This window comes from Oncorhynchus masou, chromosome 8, assembly GCF_036934945.1.
Source record: "Oncorhynchus masou masou isolate Uvic2021 chromosome 8, UVic_Omas_1.1, whole genome shotgun sequence".
Lineage (NCBI taxonomy): Eukaryota > Metazoa > Chordata > Actinopteri > Salmoniformes > Salmonidae > Oncorhynchus > Oncorhynchus masou.
The window spans coordinates 46,661,313-46,675,665 of record NC_088219.1 but is presented as its reverse complement, the minus strand read 5'-3'; the positions used below and the strand labels follow the sequence as shown (position 1 = coordinate 46,675,665).

The 14,353-nt window shown below is 45.7% G+C and overlaps 1 protein-coding gene across 2 annotated transcripts in view; it reads right to left on the bottom strand.

Annotated features, from left to right (window-relative positions):
• The window catches only part of LOC135544750 (solute carrier family 12 member 2-like), a 99,358-nt gene that overhangs the window by 25,019 nt on the left and 59,986 nt on the right, over nt 1–14,353 (bottom strand). Inside the window, exon 21 of one of the 2 annotated variants that reach the window (XM_064972614.1) lies at nt 2,746–2,793. The exons of the other annotated variant lie outside the window; for it this stretch is intronic. Within the exon in view, the coding sequence (XP_064828686.1) occupies nt 2,746–2,793 (48 nt within the window). The remainder of the gene's footprint in view (nt 1–2,745; nt 2,794–14,353) is intronic. 2 annotated transcript variants of the gene reach the window in all.

Sequence of the window (14,353 nt, the reverse complement as noted above, 5' to 3'; positions counted from 1 at the left end):
AACTGTGGGCCCGGTGGAATGTAAACTGTGGGCCCGGTGGAATGTAACTGTGGGCCCGGTGGAATGTAAACTGTGGGCCCGGTGGAATGTAAACTGTGGGCCCGGTGGAATGTAAACTGTGGGCCCGGTGGAATGTAAACTGTGGGCCCGGTGGAATGTAACTGTGGGCTCAGTGTAATGTACTGTGCTCAGTGTAATGTGAAATGGACTCAGTGTAATGTGAAGTGGGCTCAGTGTAATGTAAACTGTGGGCTCAGTGTAATGTAAACTGTGGGCTCAGTGTAATGTACTGTGCTCAGTGTAATGTGAAATGGACTCAGTGTAATGTGAAGTGGGCTCAGTGTAATGTACTGTGGGCTCAGTGTAATGTACTGTGCTCAGTGTAATGTGAAGTGGGCTCAGTGTAATGTAAACTGTGGGCTCAGTGTAATGTAAACTGTGGGCTCAGTGTAATGTAAACTGTGGGCTCAGTGTAATGTAAATGGTGGGCTCAGTGTAATGTAACGGTGGGCTCAGTGTAATGAAAACTGTGGGCTCAGTGTAATGTAAACTGTGGGCTCAGTGTAATGTACTGTGCTCAGTGTAATGTGAAATGGACTCAGTGTAATGTGAAGTGGGCTCAGTGTAATGTAAACGGTGTGCTCAGTGTAATGTAAAGTGTGGGCTCAGTGTAATGTAAACTGTGGGCTCAGTGTAATGTGAAGTGTGGGCTCAGTGTAATGTGGGCTCAGTGTAATGTGGGCTCAGTGTAATGTGGGCTCAGTGTAATGTGGGCTCAGTGTAATGTAAACTGTGGGCTCAGTGTAATGTAAACTGTGGGCTCAGAGTAATGTAAACTGTGGGCTCGGTGTAATGTAAACTGTGGGCTCGGTGTAATGTAAACTGTGGGCTCTGTGTAATGTAAACTGTGGGCTCTGTGTAATGTAAACTGTGGGCTCTGTGTAATGTAAACTGTGGGCTCGGTGTAATGTAAACTGTGGGCTAAGTGTAATGTAAACTGTGGGCTCGGTGTAATGTAAACTGTGGGCTCGGTGTAATGTAAACGGTGGGCTCGGTGTAATGTAAACGGTGGGCTCGGTGTAATGTAAACGGTGGGCTCGGTGTAATGTAAACGGTGGGCTCGGTGTAATGTAAACTGTGGGCTCGGTGTAATGTAAACGGTGGGCTCGGTGTAATGTAAACGGTGGGCTCGGTGTAATGTAAACGGTGGGCTCGGTGGGATGTAAACTGTGGGCCCGGTGGAATGTAAACTGTGGGCTCAGTGTAATGTAAACTGTGGGCTCAGTGTAATGTAAACGGTGGGCTCAGTGTAATGTAAACTGTGGGCTCAGTGTAATGTACTGTGCTCAGTGTAATGTGAAATGGGCTGAGTGTAATGTAAACTGTGGGCTCAGTGTAATGTGAAATGGACTCAGTGTAATGTGAAGTGGGCTCAGTGTAATGTAAACGGTGGGCTCAGTGTAATGTAAACGGTGGGCTCAGTGTAATGTAAACTGTGGGCTCAGTGTAATGTAAACGGTGGGCTCAGTGTAATGTAAACGGTGGGCTCAGTGTAATGTAAACGGTGGGCTCAGTGTAGTGTGAACGGTGGGCTCAGTGTAGTGTGAACGGTGGGCTCAGTGTAATGTAAACGGTGGGCTCAGTGTAATGTAAACGGTGGGCTCAGTGTAATGTAAACTGTGTGCTCAGTGTAACGTAAACTGTGTGCTCAGTGTAATGTAAACTGTGTGCTCAGTGTAATGTAAACTGTGGGCTCAGTGTAATGTACGGTGTGCAGTCAGTGAGTGTCTTTATTGTAACATTCCCTTCTCTACTGTCTGAGTGTATGTCTGCGACTTGGCTAAGGTGACAGAATGGATATCAAACAGATGTACCTGAAAAGCACATGACAATTACAACAGGAGAGCGAGACACAGGCATAGAGGGAGAGAAAGAATGAGAGGAAGAGAGAAAAACAGACAAACCCAAAGAGCAGCCTGCTAGAAAGGAACAGATCGAGACAGTGACAAAGTACTGAAGACCGTCATCTCTGCAGAGAGAAGAAACAGGCACTTACGACTGAGGAAGTTCAGGAAAGAAAAAATTGAAAGAAAATACAACATCAGGGCGCACACACACACAGCTAAGAACAAAGAGGAAGACCCTCTCACACTGCCACAGAGTGGATGTAAACACACACACAGCTAAGAACAAAGAGGAAGACCCTCTCACACTGCCACAGAACAGATGTACACACACACACAGCTAAGAACAAAGAGGAAGACCCTCTCACACTGCCACAGAGCAGATGTACACACACACACAGCTAACAACAAAGAGGAAGACCTTCTCACACTGCCACAAAGAAGATGTATACACACACGCATGTGCAACAGCGCTTCAGAGACTGTGCTAGAGCTACAGGTAGACGGATTGAGTTAGGAGCAGAAAGAGGACAGGAGGAAAAAACAGTTATTCCCAGAGCCAGGCAGCTAGCAAGGCAGTTAAGACTACTAGATGACAGAGTAACAAAGAGTGAGAGACAATGTGTGCATGAGGGTGAGGGCAATAGAAGAGAAAAAGAAAACCAAACTCAACCAGGTTCAACGGCTTTTCCAATGCTCATGACAGAGTGAGAACAAGAAACATGTTGTATTTAAATACGGTTACGTGACAGACAAAGAATGAGTACGTGTGCAAGTGAGTGAAAGTAATAGAAGGAGAGAAAAGGAAAAGTAAGGCAACTCAAAAAGGTGGACTGCCTGCCTTTCTTCAATAGGGGCTTCGTTGCGGCTTTGCATTCGTCATCGTCATCTGGATCATGTAAAAAAATATATTAAAAAAAGAGCGAGAGAGAATGGAGAGGTTAACGTTTTTGCTTGCTGTCGCCATGATGGAAAACATGTGTCAATGGCACCGCTACAATGAGGGGTCTGTTCTGGGGGTGGGGTGTCAGGGGGCCGCTGTGTCATTTATCCCTGCGCCAAACGAGATGGAATGGGCTCCAATGGAAAAGGCATCAGTGGTAACACAAGCACACACACTTGGGGTCCCTCAGGAAATAAATGTTAGAATCCAGGCAGTGGTTAGAAATTGTGTAATCGGAAAACTCCACCACTGCCTTAGTAGTGGATGAACACTTTGTACATTTCTTGGGACACGCCAAGTTAGCGAAACCAGTGTTTATAGCCAGGACACACTCTTTAGTCTTCACAGAGACAAAAATTATTGGCTGCAACTTCAACCATTTGAGAAACACTGCTTCACGACAACTTGACAGTTTAACCCATAAGAGTCTAAACCGAGTCTAAGCCAGGGGATTGGGGGGGTTGTTCTACTAAGCAATATGCAATTGTTTGAAGGGAAGGGCATACCAAAGATTATTTAGCTGTTTGATTTAGAATTTTAAGACCCCTTGAATTATAAAAACATTTTGGGATAGAAAATGTATTTTGGCCTTACTGCTATTAGCCCAAACAAACACATTAAATAACAGATTCACTCACTACATGGATAGTCCCCCAAAAATCCAAATAAGTTTGTTCTCTAGTGTCTGCCCTATATCTGAGAGATGTAAGAAAGATCAATATTTTTTGGGTTGCTGTTGTTGACATGTTTTTAACGCGTTTTTTGGCACTAAACAGTCTCCATATATACTTCCATAAATTATTTTGACCGCATCCCCCTATGCTGCACTTACGCATCTGTGGTGACAGATCGTCTGACACACACCGCTCTATGAGAGATCCCGAAACACGCAACTCTGTAAACATTTAGCGGGAAAATACCATTCTAAACAGGTCACCTGATAAAGGTTCCATGTGTGACAGACAAACATCTCTGTTTGAAAAATCTGAAGATGCAACAACTAGGATGGGTTGCTAATATGACAAGAATTGTGCCTTTGGCTTCTGGACAACGAAAGAAAGTTGATATAAAAACCAATAGAACAGGAGAGAAATGGCATAGCGGTGGGTCCAATAGAGGAGTAAATGGACATACATTTGCCAAAATGATGTAATTACTCCTGTTTCTACAGAAACGGACTAATATTTTTCAAAATACTTCACCAGAAAGCATGACTTAGCCACAGAGGATCATTAGTTCATTAGGGAATTCCTCAACTTGGACAGCGTGTGTGGCAATAGGTCTTGCTGATTTATAGAGTGGCGGCAGTCAATGAAAAGCATCTAAAATGTGTGTGAAATAGTGATGGAAAAAGTACTCAATTGTCATACTTGAATAAAAGTAAAGACAACTTAATAGAAAAAGTCACCCACTAAAGTACTACTGTCATGTCTTGTTATGTCTGTTCCTGTCCTTTCTCTTCATTCTCTCTCTCTGCTGGTCTTTTTAGGTTACCTTCTCTGTCTCTCATTCCTCAGCTGTTCTACATTTCCCCTAACTAGCTCATTCTCTCTTTCCCCACCTGTTCTCTCTTCCCCCTCTGATTAGGTCTCTATTTCTTTCTCTGTTCCTGCTACTTTCAGTGTCTGATTCTTATTTGTGTTTTTTGATGCCAGAAGCAAGCTGTCGTCTCGTTTGCTTCCACCTTGTCCTGTCCTGTCGGAGTCTGCCTGGCAGGAGCATCCTGCACTATACTAACGTTCTTTTGTTCCGCTGACAACGTTGGAAGAGGATTTATGCCATTCCTGTATTTTCATTAAAGAACTCTGTTTTCTGTTAAAACCGCTTTTGGGTCTTCACTCAAGTTCATAACAGAAGAATCAGACCAAGAATGGACCCAGCGGCTCCGGACCCTTTTCACTCCGCCGTCGAGATCCAGGGAGCGATGCTAGGCAGACACGAGGAGGAATTGTCTGCTGCTCAACATGCCGTTGAGACCCTGGCCGTCCAAGTCTCCGACCTCACAAGACGGGTTCACCAACTCCACCTCGATCCACCGCCCACTTCCAGGGTTTCCGAGTCGCCGGAGCCCAGGATCAACAACCCGCCGTGTTACTCTGGGGAGCCCACTGAGTGCCGCTCATTCCTCACTCAGTGTGATGTGGTGTTCTCTCTCCAGCCCAACACTTACTCCAGGAGCGCAGCCCGCATCGCCTACGTCATTTCTCTCCTTACCGGACGGGCGCGTGAGTGGGGCACGGCAGTCTGGGAGGCGAGGGCTGAGTGTATTAACCAGTATCAGGACTTTAAGGAGGAGATGATACGGGTTTTTGACCGTTCTGTTTTTGGCGAGGAGGCTTCCCGGGCCCTGTCTTCCCTATGTCAGGGGAATAGATCCATAACGGATTATTCTATTGAGTTTCGCACTCTCGCTGCCTCTAGTGACTGGAACGAGCCGGCTTTGCTCGCTCGTTTTCTGGAGGGTCTCCACGTCGAGGTTAAGGATGAGATCCTCTCCCGGGAGGTTCCTTCCAGTCTGGACTCCTTAATAGCTCTCGCTATTCGCATAGAGCGACGGTTTGATCTTCGTCGCCGAGCTCGTGGAAAGGAGCTCACGTTCTCCGTTGCTCCCCTCTCCACATCACTGCCACCTGCCGCATCACTGCCACCCTCCTCCGCCGGCTCGGATGCTGAGCCTATGCAGCTGGGGGGTATTCGCATCTCGGCCAAGGAGAGGGAACGGAGAATCACCAATCGCCTCTGTCTCTACTGCGGCTCCGCTGGTCATTTTGTCACCTCATGTCCAGTAAAAGGCCAGAGCTCATCAGTAAGAGGAGGGCTACTGGTGAGCGCAACTACTCAGGCCTCTCCTTCTGGATCACGCACTACCTTTCCGGTCCATCTCCGCTGGCCCGGTTCATCTGCTTCCTGCAGTGCCTTGATAGACTCTGGGGCGGAGGGCTGTTTTATGGACGAGACCTGGGCTCGGGAACATGACATTCCTCTCAGACAGTTAGGGAGCCCAGGGCCTTGTTCGCTTTAGATGGTAGTTCTCTCCCCAAGATTCAGCGTGAGACGCTGCCTTTAACCCTCACTGTCTCTGGTAATCATAGCGAAACCATTTCTTTTTTAATTTTTCGTTCACCTTTTACACCTGTTGTTTTGGGTCATCCCTGGCTAGTGCGCCATAACCCTTCTATTAATTGGTCTAGTAATACTATCCTATCCTGGAATGTTTCTTGTCATGTAACCTGTTTAATGTCTGCTATCCCTCCTGTTTCCTCTGTCTCTTCTTCACAGGAGGAGCCTGGCGATTTGACAGGGGTGCCGGAGGAGTATCACGATCTGCGCACGGTGTTCAGTCGTTCCAAGGCCACTTCTCTCCCTCCACACCGGTCGTATGACTGTAGTATTGATCTCCTTCCGGGAACTACTCCCCCGGGGTAGATTATACTCTCTGTCGGCTCCCGAACGTAAGGCTCTCGAGGATTATTTGTCGGTTTCGCTCGACGCCGGTACCATAGTCTCCTCCTCCTCCCCCGCCGGAGCTGGGGTTTTTTTTGTTCAGAAGAAGGACGGGTCCCTGCGCCCATGCGTGGATTATCGAGGGCTGAATGACATAACTGTTAAGAATCGTTATCCGCTTCCTCTTATGTCTTCAGCCTTCGAGATCCTGCAGGGAGCCAGGTTTTTCACCAAATTGGACCTTCGTAACGCCTACCATCTCGTGCGCATCAGGGAGGGGGACGAGTGGAAGACGGCGTTTAACACTCCGTTAGGGCACTTTGAATACCGGGTTCTTCCTTTCGGCCTCGTTAACGCTCCAGCTGTCTTTCAGGCACTAGTTAACGACGTCCTGAGAGACATGCTGAACATTTTTGTTTTCGTTTACATGGACGATATCCTGATTTTTTCACCGTCTCTCTCGATTCATGTTCAGCACGTGCGGCGCGTCCTCCAGCGCCTTTTGGAGAACTGTCTTTATGTGAAGGCTGAGAAGTGCACTTTTCATGCCGCCTCTGTCCCTTTTCTCGGTTCCGTTATTTCCGCTGAGGGCATTAAGATGGATCCCGCTAAGGTCCAGGCTGTCATTGATTGGCCCGTTCCTAAGTCACGTGTCGAGCTGCAGCGCTTTCTGGGCTTCGCTAATTTCTACCGTCGTTTCATCCGTAATTTCGGTCAGGTGGCAGCTCCTCTCACAGCCCTTACTTCTGTTAAGACGTGCTTTAAGTGGTCCGTTTCCGCCCAGGGAGCTTTTGATCTTCTTAAGAATCGTTTTACATCCGCACCTATTCTTGTTACACCTGACATCTCTAGACAGTTTGTTGTTGAGGTTGACGCGTCAGAGGTGGGCGTGGGAGCCATTCTTTCTCAGCGCTCTCTCTCTGACGGCAAGGTCCATCCTTGCGCGTTTTCTCTCATCGCTTATCGCCGTCAGAACGTAACTATGATGTTGGTAATCGCGAACTGCTCGCCATCCGCTTAGCCCTAGGCGAATGGCGACAGTGGTTGGAGGGGGCGACCGTTCCTTTTGTCGTTTGGACTGACCATAGGAACCTTGAGTACATCCGTTCAGCCAAACGACTTAATGCGCGTCAGGCTCGTTGGGCTCTGTTTTTCGCTCGTTTCGAGTTTGTTATTTCTTATCGTCCGGGCTCAAAAAACACCAAACCTGATGCTTTATCTCGTCTCTTCAGTTCTTCTGAGGTCTCCACCGACCCCGATGGGATTCTCCCTGAGGGGCGTGTTGTCGGGTTGACTGTCTGGGGAATTGAGAGGCAGGTAAAGCAAGCACTCGCTCACACTCCGTCGCCGCGAGCTTGTCCTAGGAACCTTCTGTTCGTTCCCGTTCCTACTCGTCCGGCCGTTCTTCAGTGGGCCCACTCTGCCAAGTTAGCCGGCCACCCCGGCGTTCGGGGTACGCTCGCTTCCATTCGCCAGCGTTTCTGGTGGCCCACTCGGGAACGTGACGCGCGTCGATTTGTCGCCGCTTGTTCGGTCTGCGCGCAGACTAAATCTGGGAACTCTCCTCCTGCCGGCCGTCTCAGACCGCTTCCCATTCCCTCTCGACCGTGGTCTCACATCGCTTTAGATTTTGTCACCGGACTGCCTTCATCAGCGGGGAGGACAGTTATTCTTACGGTTGTCGATAGATTCTCTAAGGCGGCTCATTTCATTCCTCTCGATAAGCTCCCTTCTGCTAAGGAGACGGCTCAGATCATTATCGAGAATGTTTTCCGAATTCATGGCCTTCCGTCTGACGTCGTTTCCGACAGAGGTCCGCAGTTCACGTCTCAATTTTGGAGGGAGTTTTGCCGTTTGATTGGGGCTTCCGTCAGTCTCTCGTCCGGCTTTCATCCCCAGTCTAACGGTCAAGCCGAACGGGCCAATCAGACTGTTGGTCGCATTTTACGCAGTCTTTCTTTTCGTAACCCTGCGTCTTGGTCAGAACAGCTCCCCTGGGCAGAGTACGCCCACAACTCGCTTCCCTCGTCTGCTACCGGTCTATCCCCTTTTCAGTGTAGCCTCGGGTACCAGCCTCCGCTGTTCTCATCTCAGCTCGCCGAGTCCTGCGTCCCCTCCGCTCAGGCTTTTGTCCAGCGTTGCGAGCGCACCTGGAAGGGGGTCAGGTCGGCACTTTGCCGTAATAGGGCGCAGACTGTGAGGGCCGCTAATAAGCGTAGGACCAAGAGTCCTAGATATTGTTGCGGTCAGAGAGTATGGCTCTCCACTCAGAACCTTCCCCTTAAGACAGCTTCTCGCAAGTTGGCCCCGCGGTTCATTGGTCCGTTCCGTATTTCCCAGGTCATTAATCCTGTCGCAGTGCGACTTCTTCTCCCGCGCTATCTTCGTCGCGTTCACCCGGTCTTCCATGTCTCCTGTGTTAAGCCCGTTCTTCGCGCCCCCGCTCGTCCCTCCCCCCCATCCTTGTCGAGGGCGCACCCATCTACAGGGTTCGTAAGATTTTGGACATGCGCCCTCGGGGCCGTGGTCATCAGTACCTAGTGGATTGGGAGGGGTACGGTCCTGAGGAGAGGAGTTGGGTTCCCTCTCGGGACGTGCTGGACCGTTCGCTGATCGATGATTTCCTCCGTTGCCGCCAGGTTTCCTCCTCGAGTGCGCCAGGAGGCGCTCGGTGAGTGGGGGGTACTGTCATGTCTTGTTATGTCTGTTCCTGTCCTTTCTCTTCATTCTCTCTCTCTGCTGGTCTTTTTAGGTTACCTTCTCTGTCTCTCATTCCTCAGCTGTTCTACATTTCCCCTAACTAGCTCATTCTCTCTTTCCCCACCTGTTCTCTCTTCCCCCTCTGATTAGGTCTCTATTTCTTTCTCTGTTCCTGCTACTTTCAGTGTCTGATTCTTATTTGTGTTTTTTGATGCCAGAAGCAAGCTGTCGTCTCGTTTGCTTCCACCTTGTCCTGTCCTGTCGGAGTCTGCCTGGCAGGAGCATCCTGCACTATACTAACGTTCTTTTGTTCCGCTGACAACGTTGGAAGAGGATTTATGCCATTCCTGTATTTTCATTAAAGAACCCGAGTCTAAGCCAGGGGATTGGGGGGGTTGTTCTACTAAGCAATATGCAATTGTTTGAAGGGAGGGGCATACCAAAGATTATTTAGCTGTTTGATTTAGAATTTTAAGACCCCTTGAATTATAAAAACATTTTGGGATAGAAAATGTATTTTGGCCTTACTGCTATTAGCCCAAACAAACACATTAAATAACAGATTCACTCACTACATGGATAGTCCCCCAAAAATCCAAATAAGTTTGTTCTCTAGTGTCTGCCCTATATCTGAGAGATGTAAGAAAGATCAATATTTTTTGGGTTGCTGTTGTTGACATGTTTTTAACACGTTTTTTGGCACTAAACAGTCTCCATATATACTTCCATAAATTATTTTGACCGCATCCCCCTATGCTGCACTTACGCATCTGTGGTGACAGATCGTCTGACACACACCGCTCTATGAGAGATCCCGAAACACGCAACTCTGTAAACATTTAGCGGGAAAATACCATTCTAAACAGGTCACCTGATAAAGGTTCCATGTGTGACAGACAAACATCTCTGTTTGAAAAATCTGAAGATGCAACAACTAGGATGGGTTGCTAATATGACAAGAATTGTGCCTTTGGCTTCTGGACAACGAAAGAAAGTTGATATAAAAACCAATAGAACAGGAGAGAAATGGCATAGCGGTGGGTCCAATAGAGGAGTAAATGGACATACATTTGCCAAAATGATGTAATTACTCCTGTTTCTACAGAAACGGACTAATATTTTTTCAAAATACTTCACCAGAAAGCATGACTTAGCCACAGAGGATCATTAGTTCATTAGGGAATTCCTCAACTTGGACAGCGTGTGTGGCAATAGGTCTTGCTGATTTATAGAGTGGCGGCAGTCAATGAAAAGCATCTAAAATGTGTGTGAAATAGTGATGGAAAAAGTACTCAATTGTCATACTTGAATAAAAGTAAAGACAACTTAATAGAAAAAGTCACCCACTAAAGTACTACTGTCATGTCTTGTTATGTCTGTTCCTGTCCTTTCTCTTCATTCTCTCTCTCTGCTGGTCTTTTTAGGTTACCTTCTCTGTCTCTCATTCCTCAGCTGTTCTACATTTCCCCTAACTAGCTCATTCTCTCTTTCCCCACCTGTTCTCTCTTCCCCCTCTGATTAGGTCTCTATTTCTTTCTCTGTTCCTGCTACTTTCAGTGTCTGATTCTTATTTGTGTTTTTTGATGCCAGAAGCAAGCTGTCGTCTCGTTTGCTTCCACCTTGTCCTGTCCTGTCGGAGTCTGCCTGGCAGGAGCATCCTGCACTATACTAACGTTCTTTTGTTCCGCTGACAACGTTGGAAGAGGATTTATGCCATTCCTGTATTTTCATTAAAGAACTCTGTTTTCTGTTAAAACCGCTTTTGGGTCTTCACTCAAGTTCATAACAACTACGTGAGTAAAAGTCAAACTATTTGGTTTTAAATATACTTTAGTATCAAAAGTAAATGGAATTGTTAAAATGTACTTAAGTATCAAAAGTAAGAGTGTAAATCATTTAAAATTCCTTGTATTAAGCAAACCAGACAGCACAATTTATTTTTTATTTTTAACTGATAGCCAGGGGCACACTCCAACACTCAGACATCATTTACAAATGAAGCATGTGTGTTTAATGAGTCTGCCAGATCAGAGGCAGTAGGGATGACCATGGACTTTCGCTTGATAAGTGAGTGAATTGGACAATTGTCCTGTTCTGTTAAGCATTCAGAATGTACTTTTAGGTGTCAGAGAAAATGTATGGAGTAAAAAGTACATTATTTTCTATAGGAATGTAGTGAAAGTAAAAAGTAAATTACAGATACCCCAAAACACTTCTTAAGTAAAAATACTTTAAAGTACTACTTAAGTACTTTACATTACTGGTGAAGTAAAATTTTTAATATTGAGACAAGGGGAGGCGTGGCACAGCTGTCTCCCGCCAATTCATCGTAACAATGTGAATAGTTTGCCCATTGATTTTTTAAAATCAATTCCCCATTACATGTCACCAGTAGTGAATGTACAGTTAATTCCATATATTTCTGTTAATGCATGTCTTAATTACATTCATTTACAGTTATCATTATCTGAGTGGAAACATTGTTTGCAGAGTTCACGACATGATACACTTGTGAAAAACAAGTTTCTTTATTTCATAACTGTCATTTTTTACATCTTCTTTTGTTTGAAGGGCTCCATGTGAGCATGTGTCTGGTTTTTCTGTACTTATAAATGTTGATGATTGTGTGGACCTGAGCACGCATAGAAGTACCTGGTCTGCTGCACAGTAATGTGTTTTTAAATTATCATGCGAATGATAATACAGTGCCTTAAGAAAGTATTCAGACCCCTTGACTCTTTCCACATATTGTTACGTTACAGCCTTATTCTAAAATGGATTTAAAATAAACTCAGCAATCTACACACATTTGGATATAAGAGCAACGTCAACTCACCAACATTATGACCAGGAATACGACTTTCCTGAAGCAGATCCTCTGTTTGGTCCACCACCCAGGACAATGGATCGGATCCCAGCCGGCGACCCAAAACAACAGTGCCGCAGAAGGGGCAGACGGAGCGGTCTTCTGGTCAGGCTCCGTAGACGGGCACATCGCGCACCGCTCCCGAACATACTACTAGCCAATGTACAGTCTCTTGACAACAAGGTAGACGAAATCTGAGCAAGGGTTGCCTTCCAGAGAGACATCAGACATTGTAACATTCTTTGTTTCACGGAAACATGGCTTACTCGGGATACGTCATCAGAGTCGGTACAGCCACCTGGCTTCTTCACGCATCGCGCTGACAGAAACAAACAATATCTCTGCTAAGAAGAAGGGCGGGGTGTATGCCTTATGATTAACGAGACGTGGTGTGATCATAACAATATACGGGAACTCAAGTCCTAGAATTCCTTACAATCAAATGCCGACCGCATTATCGACCAAGAGAATTCTCTTCGATCATAATAACTGTCGTGTATTTCCCCCCAAGCAGACACATCGACGGCCCTGAAAGAACTTCATTGGACTCTATGTAAACTGGAAACCACATATTCTGAGGCTGCATTTATTGTAGCTGGGGATTTTAAACAGGCTAATCTGAAAACAAGGCTCCCTAAATTTTAAATTTTATCAGCATCGAATGCGCGACCCGGGCTGGCAAAACCATGGATCATTGTTATTCTAACCTCCGAGACGCACATAAAGCCCTCCCCCGCCCGACTTTCGGAAAATCTGACCACGACTCCATTTTGTTGCTCCCAGCCTATAGACAGAAACTAAAACAGGAAACGCCTGTGCTCAGGTCTTTTCAACATTGGTCCATCCAATCAGATTCCACGCTTCAAGATTGCTTCAATCACGTGAACTGTGATATGTTCTGCATAGCGTCGGACAATAACATTGATGAATACGCTGATTCGGTGAATGAATTTATTAGCAAGTGCATCGGTGATGTTGTAACCACAGCGTCTATTAACTTCTTTGGGTTAGGGGGCAGCATTTTCACTTTTGGATGAATATCGTGCCCAGAGTGAACTGCCTCCTACTCAGTCCCAGATGCTAATATATGCATATTATTATTAGTATTGGATAGAAAACACTCTGAAGTTTCTAAAACTGTTTGAATGGTGGGAAATGGGAGGTTTGTGGGAAATCAGAGGTTTGTAGTTTTTGAACTCACCCTATTGAATACACAGTGGGATATTGGTTATGTTGCACTTCCTAAGGCTTTCACTAGATGTCAACCATCTTTAGAACATTGTTTCAGGCTTCTACTGTGATGTGGATGGGAGCTCCTGGAGTCAGTGGTCTGCCTACAGCCTTGTTCTCAGTCACACGCTTTCACTTGAGAGGCAGCTGTCGTTCCATTGCTTTTCTACAGACAATGGAATTCTCCGGTTGGAACATTATTGAACTTTTATGATAAAGACATCCTAAAGATTGATTATATACATAATTTGACAAGTTTCTTCGACCTGTAATATAACTTTTTGAACGTTTCGTCCGAATGGACCAGATCGCGCATTTGGATTTGTTTACCAAACGCCCTCACAAAAGAAGCCATTGGACATGAATGGACATAAATGATGGACATTATCGAACAAAACAAGCATTTATTGTGGTACTGCGATTCCTGGGAGTGCATTCTGATGAAGATCATCAAAGGTAAGTTAATATTTATAATGCTATTTATGAATAATGTTGACTACCCAACATGGCGGATATTTCTCTGGCTGGTTTGGGCTCTGAGCCCAAAGTTTTTCTGAAATCTGACACAGCGGTTGCATTAAGGAGAAGTGTATCTATATTTCCATGTCTAAAAATTGTATTTTCATCGACATTTATAATGAGTATTTCTGTGAATTCATGTGGCTCTCTGCAATATCACTGCATGTTTTGGAACTACTGAACATAACACGCCAATGTAAAATAAGATTTTTGGATATAAATATGAACTTCACCGAACAAAACATACATATATTGTGTAACATGAAATCCTATGATTGTCATCTGATGAAGATCATCAAAGGTTAGTGATTAATTTTATCTCTATTTCTGCTTTTTGGCTGGAAACATGGCTAGGTTTTTCAGTGAGTTGGTGGTGACCTAACATAATCGTTTATGGGGCTTTCACTGTAAAGCATTTTTGAAATCAGACACTGTGGCTGGATTAACGAGAATTTTATCTTTCAAATGGTGTAAAATACTTGTATGTTTGAGAAATTTGATTGATCTGATTTCTGTTGATTTGTATTTGGCGCCCTGCAATTTCATTGGCTGTTGGCGAGGGGTTCCGCTAGCGGAACGGGGTTCCAGTCCTAGACAGGTTAAAACATTCCCCAACAAGAAACCGTGGATTGATGGCAGCATTCGCGCAAAACTGAAAGCGCGAACCACTGCTTTTAATCAGGGCAAGGTGACCGGAAACATGACCGAATACAAACAGTGTAGCTATTTCCCCCGCAAGGAAACAAG